The sequence below is a fragment of the Salvia splendens genome, chromosome 5, assembly GCF_004379255.2.
Source record: "Salvia splendens isolate huo1 chromosome 5, SspV2, whole genome shotgun sequence".
Taxonomy (NCBI): domain Eukaryota; kingdom Viridiplantae; phylum Streptophyta; class Magnoliopsida; order Lamiales; family Lamiaceae; genus Salvia; species Salvia splendens.
Genome location: NC_056036.1, coordinates 21,679,910 through 21,694,299, shown reverse-complemented (window position 1 = coordinate 21,694,299; position 14,390 = coordinate 21,679,910). Strand labels below are relative to the sequence as shown.

Genomic DNA, 14,390 nt, shown 5'->3' with positions numbered 1-14,390 from the left:
GTAGAGGTCTTCTTAACTAGCAAAGAGGTCATGAGTTCAACCTCTACCAACAATAAATTTTAAAAAATTTTGAAAAAAAAAATAGAAAACCGGTTTCCGATTCACGGTCAGACCGGATAAATTTTAAAAAATTTTGAAAAAAAAAATAGAAAACCGGTTTCCGATTCACGGTCAGACCGGCCGGTTCCACCGGTTCACGACGGTTCAATGCAGTGGTGGTTTAAAGGGGTGAACCGGACCAGACTACGTACCGATTCGCGGTCCGACCGGTCGGTCCGGTCCGATTTTTAAAACATTGGTTGGGGGCATTACAGTTATCTTGGATCAAAAATCCGCATTTTGATTGTTTGATTGTGGGTCAGCTGCTTAAGTGATCCACTTATGTTTAAGGGTGAAAGTCTTGTATGACTAATAGGCTTAGGCCCTCTGGTGTCAAAGAGGTAACCTGATATTTTCTCTTGACTAATGAGTTGCGGTTCTTTAGTGTCCAGGAAATACCTTGTAGGCAATGATGAAGTAGTAGTTGGACTAATTAGGCTCTCGGAACTCACTGTATCGACCAAAGATTCCTCCTCCACTTAGCTGGGATAACAAAACCGTTCAACCAAGCGCCGAGTTAGCACAAAAGCTGGCTTTGCTAGAGAAACATCGCTCAGATCTCGCCGGAAAATAGTGAAATAGTGAAAAAGTAGCTCAAACGATATTACATCAAAGTTAATGGAGTTCAGAAAATAGTTTCAAATGTTACGGATCAAAATTGGTATCTTGACAAAGTTTGCGGACCAAAAAAAATGTTCTCTTCCGAGGAGTATTTTTTTGTTATGGTATTAGGAAGATGCTGTAGCACATTTGAGTACTCCTACTCGCACTCGCCTTGTTTGGTGATACCTTTTCTTTTCTTTCTATAGTTTCTCAAAAACTAGCCACAGCCATTTTGAATAACTGGATGTCTTTATCATTCGAACATGTGTGCATTCATGCATCTGACCTCTCATTACCAACCCTTCACCTATGCAAAAATCGTTGAATTTGATGCTTGTAAGGATCTTAATTCTTACTCACCATGATTTATGTTGACTTTAACTTGGAAAAGACCCTTGTTTGTTTTTTACTGCCTGAATTATTGGGGGATTAGAAAAGGGAAAAGGAAAAGCTCTCTGATTGCTCTTTGTAAAATTCCACATTTTTACTCAATCTTGGTTGAAGCCATGAAAAGTTTAGATTCATTAATTTAGGAAGTTCTTTGAATGCTAGTCTAGTAACACCCAAAGACACAAACAAAAAAAAACCCGGGCCCAATTATGGAATAGATTTTCCAGAATAGCCCATTTATAGAATTTCGCCAGTCAGTCGAAAAAAATTTGTGGTTTGGCAAATGAGAATTATATCTGATAAAGTTTTAAAAATCATGATCATTCTTAACCTGATGTTACTGGTTCAAGTCTTGGTTTATTTGATCTCCATGGCCAGATGTCATCAATATTTGTTAAGCTTTTACAGGTGAAATGTCAGAAACAGAATCAAGCCTCACACGGCATGCCTTCACCAGTTCATGCGTATCGTTTATGTCAAAGAGTGTTATTACTCGGATCTAGCATACAGGGGCGGATCTAGAAATTGATACGAGGAGAGGCAAAAATATATTATGAGGACTGGCCAAATTCTTTATTCAGAAGTAGTAATAGAGAAAGGTACATTCTCATGTTTTTTGTTTGCCGGATCATATAGTCTGTATGCTTATTTCTGGGATATCTTTATCTATTCTACATTGATTGAATGAAATATTGGCCTGGGTGTATATGGGAGCCTATCTTGTTATATTGTAAAAGAAGTTTGGATTCAAATTCATAGTTTAGATAAAAATACAGCTGAGATTGTAAGTAGAAGTTTTTATTGAACATCTTCTATTTGGGTGACATGCAAATGTTAGGTTACAAAATGAAGCCTTGTTCATAGAGCAGAAGTTACCAGTTTAGAAGCTACTCCCTCCGTCCGTCATTAGGAGTCTCATTTCTTGGCGGCACGAGTTTTAAGAAATGTTAAGAAAAATTAGTGGAATAAGGGTCTCATTCGTATATATTAGTTTTAAATGAAATGTGAGTGGAATGAGTTAATGGAATGTAGGACTCTATTACCATTTAGAGTAAAAATGAACCGGGATTCCTATTTTCGGATGGACTAAAATTAAAAAACGGGACTTCCATTCGCAGACCGAGGGAGTATCTTCCAACTTAAACTTCACTAGAATACAGTAGGTTTCGAGGGCGCTGCCGCGGCTTTGTACCAAAAAAAAAGAATAGAGTAGGTTTCTTTGAGACTTTTGAGGCAAGATAATTTACATTTTTTGCTCCATCCGTGCAAAAAAACAGTCCCATTTGTGAACGGTGCGAGTTTTAATGAGAAATTGATAAGTAAGAGAGTAGAAGAAAAAATAGGTAAAGTATGAGAGATATGGAGAAAAAGTAAGTAAAATATGAGAGAAAGGAGAAAAAATGGGTAAAGTACGAGTGAGAAACTTTCTATTTCTAGAAATAAAACTACTTTTTGTGGATCTATTTTTCATGGACGAAGGGAGTATGATATCAACAAGACTAGATATCAGTAAGAGGTCCCCAAATCTTGTCATGATTGAGTAGCAACATTCATTGAGCTAATAAGAACTTTGCAAGAGATAGATAAGTCCACATTTAAAAAACTGAAAGGGCAGTTGGAACTGAAAGTTTTTTATTTTATAATAATGTTGGTGTCAACTTTTTCATGTGTTGTAATTTCAATTTGTTCCATTGAGATAACTCCCCAACATAATTATATTCCATAATCTTGTACTTGAATCCATAGTGATTGTGGTTGTTTATCAGGTATTACAGCATCTCATCTCATAGATCTTATCTTTTTTAATTAGTACTACATTGATGGAACTTTAAATTCATTCCACCAACACTGGTGAAGAATGAAGTAGCATAAAATGTGCTTCTTGTCCTATTTTTGATATAATTAATGAAGCTGGTGGTGCCCTACCTACCCACTAACCCCACACCATCATAGTATTCAATAACTCAAAAATGGTTTTGAAGGGGAAAAATTGAAGTAGCTTGCTTTTAAGCCATAACTTCATCAATAATTCTCATGATGAAGAATTAGTATAGTGCATCTATGATCTCTTATGTGTCTACATCGCTCACATGATCGGATGCAGAAAAAAACCTTTACCGTCACTGGTTTTTAAATTCCTATTCGGAATTTGTAGAAAACAATTTTCATACGACTTCAATTGATTATATGAGCTTTTTCACAGCCTTCATCCTTCGTTTGGCAGGAGAGACAACTTCCTCTTTAAGTTATTTTACTGTAAATGACCTAAAATATGTGTTATTATAATATTTTATCTTATCTATATTCATTACTAAATGACCCCAAATTGGAGTTAGTAATTTTGGGTATAATATCAATATCAATATTAGTATTAGGGATTGAATGGAGTATTTTTTTTATCGTGACTTAATTCCGCTAGACAGTGTTACAATAAAGCGTATTAAAAAGACAAAAAATCATAATCCAAAATCCTGACTTTTGTTTAATACTTTATGTAAGCCGTTAATGCTGACTTTAAATAACACACTTGTGTGTCTTTTGTAGGATTAATTTGCTAGCAAATCCATAGACTGGAAAAGTGGAAATATTGCTGCAGTGCACAAACGTTTTTTATGTTACAATTTGTTTAATTATAAGATCCCAAATGTTTTAGCTGATTGAATATTACTCCTATTACTCCCTCCGTGCCTAAAGAATATGCACTTTGAGTTCGACACAGGTTTAAATATAAAATTAGTAAACTAAGAGAGAGGTTGAGAGAAAAGTAATTAAAGTATTGTTAGTGGAGAATGAGTCACACCTTATTAGAGATAAAAGACTTTCCCAAATTAGAAAGTGCATAGTCTTGTGGGACGGACTAAAATGGGAAGTGTGCATTTTCTTGTGGGACGGAGAGAGTATTATGCAAAAAAATGTAGGATTCGTAGATTAGGTTTTATAACTTGGTGATATTGTTCATCTTTAGCGCATGTTTGGTAGGCACGTTAAATTAGTACAAGATAATTAATTAAGATGAGTTTCAAGATAAGCATATGCTATCTCACTGTTTTGGACTGTTAAATAATCCACCATTTTGAACTAATTCATTCCGAGCCTTAGCGGGCCGAGATGGACTTTAATGGCCTAATATGGCCTTATTTTATCTACCAAACAGCCAAATAATCCATATAACTTATATATCTTAGTCTTATCGATATATGAGTGTTTCAGGGTAGATCTAAAATACATAAATTTTCGTTCCTCATCTCAAGAAACAATTAAACAACATAAAATACTTTTCAAAGCGAACACTTGTTGTTGCCAATTATAATTTGTACAGCCATTTTTCCATAGAGAAGGTTCATTGTTTCCGTATAATGGACGATCGTTTCAGAAAAATAATACTCCCTCGCCATTAAATATTCCATATTTTATTATTTGGATGGTCCCGAATAAATATTTCATTTCATTTTTACCATTTTTAATAGCGGACCCTGCATTCCACTAACTTATTCTCACTCATATGTTATTATCAAACTAATATATAAAAGTTGGACTCACTTTCTACTAACTTTTACTAACAAAGTTAAACAATTTTTTAAAATTCGCTACCGGTTAAATATGAGACATTTAATGGAACTGAGGGAGTAGTAGATCATAAAATTTGGTAACAAGAATAGCAATTTAATGAATAAATAGGAAAATATATAATTTTAGGAGTGGAGATCTGAAATATATTGGCATGTATGTATACAAAATAGTACTACTATAATTCTATTGAACGAATAAATAGGAAAATATATAATTTTAGGAGTGGAGATCTGAAATATATTGGCATGTATGTATACAAAATAGTACTACTATAATTCTATTGAACGAATAAATAGGAAAATATATAATTTTAGGAGTGGAGATCTGAAATATATTGGCATGTATGTATACAAAATAGTACTACTATAATTCTATTGAATCAAACTAAATATGCATTTATTTATGTAGAGCGAACCTAACTGAGCAAATTACTGTTGAAATTACTGAAGGCAATTGAAAACTGTTGTCATTTAAAAGAATTGGAAAAGAAAAGTCTAAATATGAAAGAAACACCTGTTTATGGATTGGTCTATTTTAGGTGTGCAATGATGGTACTTGAGAGAGAGGAGAGTGGTAGTGAGACAGAGATGGAGATAATGCATGATTAATGACTAGATTTCAGTTAAGTTATTGGATAATGACATGATTAGTATCAAGTTTAACATGAATCATGAATGTAAGTTGGTCCCACCATTAAACATGAAATCCTGTTTTTGAAGATCTCTTAGGTAAGAAATCAATGTAATCAAAGATACATGTTAATACTCCCTCCGTTCTACAGTAGCGGAAACGTTTCTTTTTGACACATAATTTTAAAAAAATCGTATTAAGTAAAGTAAGACTAAAATAAGAAATAAACAAAATAAATAGATGACAAGAGAATAAAGTACGAGAAAAAAAAAGTATTGACTTTGCTAGAGAAGGAAATGACTCCACGGTAAAGGAACATACTACTATTATATAAACAACAATCTTTGTCGGCATATTTATGTAATAAAAATCAAAACATAGGACTAAATCTTAGCAATTCTCCAAAAAATGAAGCTTACTTTAAAAGTTGAAGACTAATGGTGAGTTAGAAACTGAAGATTGTACATGAATTCACACCAACCTGTTGATGAAGACATATTAAGAGATAGTCAATATCTCCCAACTGCAGGTGGGGTCTCTGATGAAGCCAAATCACAGTCGTCCATTATAACTATGTGATCCAAGTCACCTCACATAAACAAATTAATTTAATTTGTATATGTGTGGGTCCATGACTTTATACCTAATTGTTCACAATATGGAAACATAAAGAAGTTGCACACACAGATTAAATATAGACAACAAATTTTATCATAAGATTCTTGAGATCTCTTTGAGAACAATAGCACAATATTTTACGCTTTTATAAAAATATGATAAATCTAGAATTAGTTAGTATTTGCTCATATAAGAAAAACAAGAGGGATAATAATGTACACTTGTATAAAAAGAGACAACCGCCACATCACCTCTTTTAGCCTTTGGCTTAGATTTTTGTTAAATTTTGTAGAAAATTTATGTATATATATAGTAGTGTATTCAAGTAAAAAATTAAATATTACAATATTTTAATTAAAACTTAATCTGGATCGTTCGATTTTAAGATCTAACGCCTACAAAATGAAGACGAGACTATATATATTGTTAAGTGAATTAAGTAAATGAAGAGTAAAGTAGAAAATAAAAAATGTAGAGAAATAAAGAGAGAATACAGTTAGAGAAAGTAAAGTAAGTGAGAAGAAATGTGTTGACTTTTACTAACAAGGGAAATGTCTGTACTACTATGGAACGTACCAAAATGACAAAATGACTCCACTGCTATGAACGAAGGGAGTACTTATTATGCTTCGAGCCACTTCTCATTATTGAAATTCAATTCCAAATCTACACCGGAAATTGCAGAAAAAGAAAAAAAAACTTAAAAGCAACAAAAATATAATCTAATATACATACTTACATATTTATCCTAAAGAAATTCAGCAAAAAGAATCCAAAATCTTAAAAAAAAAAAAAGAAGAAGAAAATCAAACCGAAATTTAAAAAGAAAAAATCATAACTTGAGAGACAAGTCCAACTTTTTCAAGTCATGATCTTGATTCCCTCCACCATCCCATCTAAAGCCCTCCACCGCCGCCGAGAACCTCCTAGACGACGATCCCACCTCGGCCGCGAGCCGCCCTATGGCCGGGTGCTGCTGGAGCGGCTTCCTCCCCCAGCCGGGCCGCGCATTAAAAGCCGGTTTATGTATCATGGAGTGGACTTGAATCCCTAAAGACCTATTGAAGTTGGAGCCGTAAAGAGGGAGCGAAGCCATGTTAGGGTAGCCGAGCGCCTCGTGGTGCGTGTAGGCGGCCCCGGCCCTCTTTGCCATCGTGCGCTCCCGCTTATGGGCGTTTTGGTGGCCCCCGAGCGCTTGGGAGCTGTAGAATTTCCTGTTGCAGTAGTTGCATGAGAAGACGCGTGGCTCCGATGATTCGACCACGTCGCCGGGGAGGTTGAGGTCCAAGGTGAGGAGATCGGACTCCATTTTTGGTTTTTTTGGTTAGTTTGGAGCTAGGGCTTTGGCCATGGATATTTAATACTAATGATATTTGATTGGGGAATAAAGGTTGTGCTATTATGTGAGTAAGGGGAATTTGGAGTTGCAAAGGCCTAATTATAGGAATTAGGGATTTTTTTGGTGCATGTGTGGCAAAGATGTTGATAGGAACTCATGGAATAAACCATCTACCCTTAATTCTTTCAAAAACATACATACCCCAATTGAATGTGTTACTCTACTTTTCATCATGTCATGTGATTTTTTAATCCCATGTTGGTCTAATGGGTCCTCACCTATCTTATGAATATATATCCATTTGTTCGGTGTATTTTTTGCAAGATTATAATATGTCATATATTATACTGTAGCTTTGAGACCTATAAAATACTAGTTGAATTTCATTACTTGAGCATTTGTTCTCTACTTCACTCCCCCAACATATATATTAATTATATGTATCTTGAATGGGTCCTATTCCTTAAAATTATTCCTATTCACTAAGCCTATTCCTTGGTAGTAAAATGAGAATTAAGGATCATATCTTATTGATTCATTAATATCAGTTTGTATTATCAGTTTTTAACTCAATATCAGTTTTCTAATTCATGAATATATGTAGAATTTTGTGATATTCAAAGTTAGTATCTGATATATTTTATGATGCCAACTGATATTTATAAATTAGCGAATTAATGTAGTTCTCGGTTCTCATTATAATGTGGTTTTCAATTGATCACAACTTTATCTTGCATATCATTATTTCTCGTGCTATGTTACAACTCGCATTATTTTATCAACTATATATATACACATGCATAACACTCATATAAAGATGAAATGAAATGCAACATTATTATTTTTGGAGTGGCGTATTCAAATTAAACTGGAATACAATAGACAGCTAACATAAACAGTAATTAAAATCTAAAATAAGGGTCAAATAGCTAGCCTTTTGGCTACACAAAAAGGAAACCAATCAAGGATACACTTAATTATATAAAGATTTTGGGATTTTGATTGGAAAAATAAGATGGAGGACCAAATTTTACTCCAAAGAGAGCTTTATTTCGTAATCATGTGGATACTCACTCCATTAGTCACTATAGTGGAAGGTGCGATATCACATTTGGATATTATCAAAACTTTATTCTCTATATATAATTGTAGTTACATACATATGATCTTGTACTATTCATGAATAGTTAGCAAAAGGTATGCAATTATTCACATATTAAGACAACCTAAATAATATAGGTAAACACGAACACGAGCTGCACATGATATGTATGTTCTATGTAATTTTCATTATAGGAATTAATGGCATCTGATCGATGTTTCAAATATGCATCTTTTCATTTTTGTTTAATAATAGGATTATTATAGTAGGCTCCTTTTAAAATTATATTTTGCACTAAGAAAATGAAAGACTACACGGGGTGCGTATATGCATGGATAATATGTTGTAAGCTTTTATGCCTCTTTTGATTTTTATAGAGAACTGATATATTTTGTGTTTGTAAATTGTTATGTTTCATGTTATAAACTGATATTCTCAATTATGTTGTTGACATAAAAACGATAAAACCGTTACTAAAATATGTTTATTTTAAACTAATACTACTACTGATGTTATAGAGATATGATGTAGCCCAAATATGCTGTTAGTGTACTAAAACATATTAATGCTTGATATTAAAGAGAACAAATATGTGTTGCGTTATAAATTGATATACCCAATTATAGGATTAAGTGTAAAAATACGATAAAAATTGTTACCAAAACATGTTAAAGATTTTGACTGGAATTGATGTTAAAGAGAACTTATATGTTATGTATTGTAAACTGATATGCTCAATTGCATTAAATAATGTTGGTTTGATTTTTTAATATAAAAATGTATCGTTACTTTGTCAATAATACTATTTTTGAATAAAATTAAAGACTAATTAAAATGTTACACTGGCACATGATATAAATGAGATACCTTGGATCTTGATATCCAAGGAATAATATTGGTTCTTCATTTTCATTTTTGATATGGTTCTTTGTTTGATAACAATCCTATTTATGTATATTCTATTAGAGTTTGTATACTAGAAATTACCTTTCGAGTGATTGAATATTGTAAAACTTTATATGCTATTTTCCAAAGGAATGAAACAGATTATTTTTATCATAATGTTGTTATGTTTTATATTTAATGAATGTGTATTGCATATTTAAATGTATAAGCAACGTAACAAAGTCTAAGTCCTTTTTTAGTAGACCGGTTGTGGGCGTCGTCCACTTTAAGGTAACACGGCCAGTTCAGAACAAAGAAAAACAAGAATTTCACAACCTAGATAGGCCTAGACTACCAATCGTGAAAGGTTGCAATGCCAGTCCGCATATTTCTAAGCCTTACTGAAATAAGATGACATTGGTGTGGTATAACACTGAATTGGATCTAACAGCAAGACGAGTCTTTATGCTATCTACTGAAATAAGATGACATTGGTGTGGTATTGCATATTTAAATGTACAAGTAACGTAACAACGTCTAAGTCTTTGTTTTAGTAGACCGGTTGTGGGCGTCGTCCACTTTAAGGTAACACGGCCAGTTCAGAACAAAGAAAAACAAGAATTTCACAACCTAGATAGGCCTAGACTACCAATCGTGAAAGGTTGCAATGTCAGTCCGCATATTTCTAAACCTTACTGAAATAAGATGACGTTGGTGTGGTATAGCACTGAATTGGATCTAACAGCAAGACGAGTCTTTATGTTATCTACTGAAATAAGATGACATTGGTGTGGTATTGCATATTTAAATGTATAAGCAACGTAACAAAGTCTAAGTCTTTGTTTTAGTAGACCGGTTGTGGGCGTCGTCCACTTTAAGGTAACACGGCCTGTTCAGAACAAAGAAAAACAAGAATTTCACAACCTAGATAGGCCTAGACTACCAATCGTGAAAGGTTGCAATGCCAGTCCGCATATTTCTAAGCCTTACTAAAATAAGATGACATTGGTGTGGTATAGCACTGAATTGGATCTAACAGCAAGACGAGTCTTTATGCTATCTACTGAAAGACGAGGTCTTGATAATTAATTTTCTTAATCAATGTACGTTAGCATTGAGCATACGGTATTGATTATGCACTACTTTGACTTACCAAAAGGTGCGGGTTTTTTGCAACCCAAGAATCCTGGTATATTGGGTAGTGGTGATTAATATCTAGCAGTGCAAGGATTGCTATTATATTGAATCGTGTGCGAGGTGAGTCTCGTTTGATAACGTCCACAAGAGGAGTTCGAAACAAGGTTTTATTATTCGGAACCTAGCTAATTGCAGTTTGATTACTCTATGAATAATAAATAAACGTTTCTTGCTAAGTCCACTCTTGGAGATAATAATATGTTAATTAATTAAGTCCATAGCAAACATTGATTAATTAATGGACGTTTCTATCTTAAGCATGAGAAATAAATGACAAACAATTGGAAACACAGAATACTTGTAATTTCGGATTTGGATAGGCATTGCAATATTACTTCTGTAGTGGCTGCTCGTAATATTCCAATATAAGCTTATATTAAACTGTGGGTTCAATTTAATCAGTAAAAAGCTAATTGGGGGAGGTCATATCAAAATTCTTCCATAGATCTCTGACTTGTTCCAATATGTGACTTTAATATATGTAGGAGAATAAAGAAGACAGAAAATACACATTATTTTCTATCATAATTATTATGTGATCCATTTGAGCGCACCCTTCCGCTGCCTACCCCAACAATTGGTATTAGAGCTAGTCTTTGGCTCTGATTATTTAAATTTAAATTTCGCGAAATTCATGTATGCATGTGTTATTTGATTGCGAAGCATGTTCTTGGTGTTTTTGTTTATATTTTATGCATGAACTCAAGAACTATTGAATCAAAGAACTTGAATTTTCGATCATACGAGACGTGCGATCCGTCGGCGCTCGCGCCGAAACGGATCGCACCACACGCGATCGAGAGAGGGTTTTCGACTGAGTGGGAGCCGAGGGTTCACAATCACGAGGCGACGCGCCCCGCAGCCGACCGAGACCAAACCCTAGGCCGCGCCCGCACCAAGGTTGACCGATGGCTGCTGGCGCGGCATGGCGATTCGTCCGAGAACCGCCGAGACACCGCGAGCCACCCAGTCCAAGCCCTAGGCGGAAGGTGTCCCGGTCGCTGCACCTAAAGATGGCCGAGAGTGGCAAGCCCTGTGCGTGACGCTGGCCGAAACAGTGGGAGCAGCACAGGCCGAGACGGGAGGTCGTCGCTGGACGAGGAGCCGCGCCACCGCGCGTGCCACTAGCCGAGAGCTATCGACACCCGTTGGGCCGAGGGACCGAGACGGGAGGTCGCCCCTAGCCGAGAGCAGCAACGCCTCCGTGCGCGCTGCTGTCCGAGAGCAGAAGGAGCCCGATGGCCCGTGATGCCGAGACACAGGCACCACTGCCCGAGACGCAAGCTCGACATATATCCGACGATGAACTCGTCGGATCTTCATCGTCGTTGATTCGTGCAAACCTCGAACAACGAGATATCGATGTTGGATTATTTTAATGATTATTTAATTCATTAATTAAAAGATATCATTAAAATATTATTATTTAATGGAAATAAATATTTTGGGAAGATTTCCCTAGATTTTAGGAATATTTGAATTATTGACTATATCTATGGAAATAAATAATATTATTTTGATTCCCAGATGATATGGACAATAATAATTTAATACTTTCCTAATATTTATATATATAGAATCCTAACAAGGATAGATATATAGGAATACATTAAATAATACAATAATATAATTTGTCTTCCTTATCTTGAACATGGAAATAATATGAATTTAATTTTTTATGTCTAATTAAGATTTAAATAATTCCTTTATTTTAGAGTATCTTATGTAAGACATAAATAAGAATTAAATTCTAGAACAATTAGTTTCCTAAAGTAAGATACTAAAAGATAACGAAAGATCTAATTATTCTGTCAATTAAATGCCAACAGAATTTAATTAAGCATTTATCTGCCTCAAGGCTAAGGATAATTAAAGAAAAACCACAACCCAAATATCTAAGCTTTAATTACGAACTTAATGTTTGTATATGGTCTCCATCGATTGGTCTGCAATTTGTGAAGCTAATTTCTAATATTATCGCCACCCATTATGTGGGGACAATAATCCTAAGAAATAGTAAGTTCATGAGGACGGATTTCTCAAATATAAATAATATGAACTGGAATGTGGTTTCCAATATTATCGCCACGCATTATGTGGGGACAATAATCCTTAGAAACTACGAGATTCAGGAGTTCACACATAATTTATGAGATAGCTTGATTTTATTAGCAGCCCATGAACATTGTTATGGGAGTGTGATGTAGAAATAAGATACTGTAATGCTAAATCTAGTGGTCTTGCTTAGGCAACATTAGGCGGCCATGCCATTATGTGGTCTCTGGACTATTCGTAGGTGTTGTGACCAGTAAAATTGTAAAATTTTAATGCGTATTGACCTCTTAAGGATGGTATAAAATTTTAATTTTACAGTTGTAAGATTTTGAAAAGTTTTGCGGTTAATCTACTCAAACTTCTAGTTTTGTGCTCACAACCCCACGACCTCCAGTGTCGGCGGCTAACGCTGCGGCAGGAGTTAGAGATGCGCATAGACGGTGGCATAAGGCGAATGAGATGGCTAAGTTCTATATGTTGGCTTCTATGTCTTCATTACTAAAGCATCAGCATTCTGCCATGGCGACTGCCACCGAGATTATGCAAAATCTAACAAATCTTTTTGGTACTCAGAATCGAACGACTAAGTCTCAAGCCTTTCGTAGTATCATGACGAAGACAATGAAGGAAGACATGTCTGTGCGGGACCATGTCCTCGAGATGATGGGCCACCTCAATCAAATTGAGGTTTTGGGAGGGACGATCGATCCCGAGTCCCAAGTAACAATTATCCTTCAGAGTCTTCCCCCTAGCTTCCAGCAGTTCAAGCTCAACTTCGAGATGAACAAAAGGAATTACACATTGGCAGAGTTGTTGACTGAACTTCAGTCGGTGGAGGACCTTATAGTTCAGGCTAAGGCAGCCATGTTGAGTTTGGCGCCCCAATGCTCTGGCTCTAAGCCTGGCGAGGAAAGAAGAGGGCACCAAACTCTGTTACGGCTAAGATTGCTAAGGGAAAGAAGAAGAAGAAGAAGAAGAAGAAGAAGGCTAACAAGAAGCCTTCGGGGAAGTGTTTCAAGTTTGGAGAGAAGGGGCATTGGAAGCCAGATTGTCCTAAAAAGGGCAAGGCTACAGGTATGCACCAAGCTCTAGTGGTCGAGTCATGTTTGACTTCGACATCTACTCATACTTGGGTCATAGACATTGGAGCCACTGATCATATTTGTTTTGATCCTGACTTATTGCAGGTGACAAGACGGCTATATGATCGTGAGATCGAAGTCCAGCTGGACGACGCTACAAAAGTGGCGGCCGTTGTAGTGGGAGATCTTTATTTGCATTTTAGTAGTGATAGATTTTTTATTTTAAAGAATGTTTTGTTGTACTTTCTTATAGAAGAAATTTAATTTCAGTTTCTAAATTGGTTTTTGATGGATATTCGATTTCTTTTAATGACAATTGTGATATTAAGAAAGATGGTTCTTATATCTGTCGTGGTATCATGGAAAATAATCTGTACACAATCACATCTACACAGTTTAATAATCACAAATCAGAACTCAATACAACATCGAAAATTTCAAAGGAAAAAGAAAAGCACCTTCAAGTTCAATGAACGAAATGTACTTATGGCACCTTAGACTTGGTCATGCCAATGAAAGGAGGATCCATTCTCTTGTGGAACAAGACCTATTAAAGGTCTAGAGAAGGAACATTTTCATAAGTGTGAATCATGCTTAGAATGCAAGATGATCAAGAGGTCTTTTAAGACTAAGGGAAATAGGGCCAATGAAGTACTTGAGCTCGTTCATACCGATGTATGTCGACTAATGCCAACAGAGGAAAGAGGTGGTTTTCGATACTTCATCACTTTTATTGATGACTTCTCGAAAATTGGATATGTCTATTTAATGCGTCACAAGTCTGAATCTTTTGACAAGTTCAAAGAGTTTAAGGCATATG

At 35.3% G+C, this 14,390-nt stretch overlaps 1 protein-coding gene across 1 annotated transcript; it reads right to left on the bottom strand.

The window, feature by feature from the left end:
- Window positions 1-6,526: 6,526 nt before the first annotated feature.
- On the bottom strand, window positions 6,527-7,424 carry LOC121802863 (zinc finger protein 1-like). The gene has a single exon (XM_042202557.1). The coding sequence runs from the start codon at window positions 7,217-7,219 to the stop codon at window positions 6,743-6,745; it is 477 nt and encodes a 158-aa protein (XP_042058491.1). The 5' UTR covers window positions 7,220-7,424; the 3' UTR covers window positions 6,527-6,742.
- Between the last annotated feature and the right edge of the window lie 6,966 nt (window positions 7,425-14,390).

What these genes read in the sequence shown, in the direction of transcription:
- LOC121802863 (XM_042202557.1), bottom strand. Translation starts at nt 7,219, where the DNA reads ATGGAGTCCGATCTCCTCACCTTGGACCTCAACCTCCCCGGCGACGTG.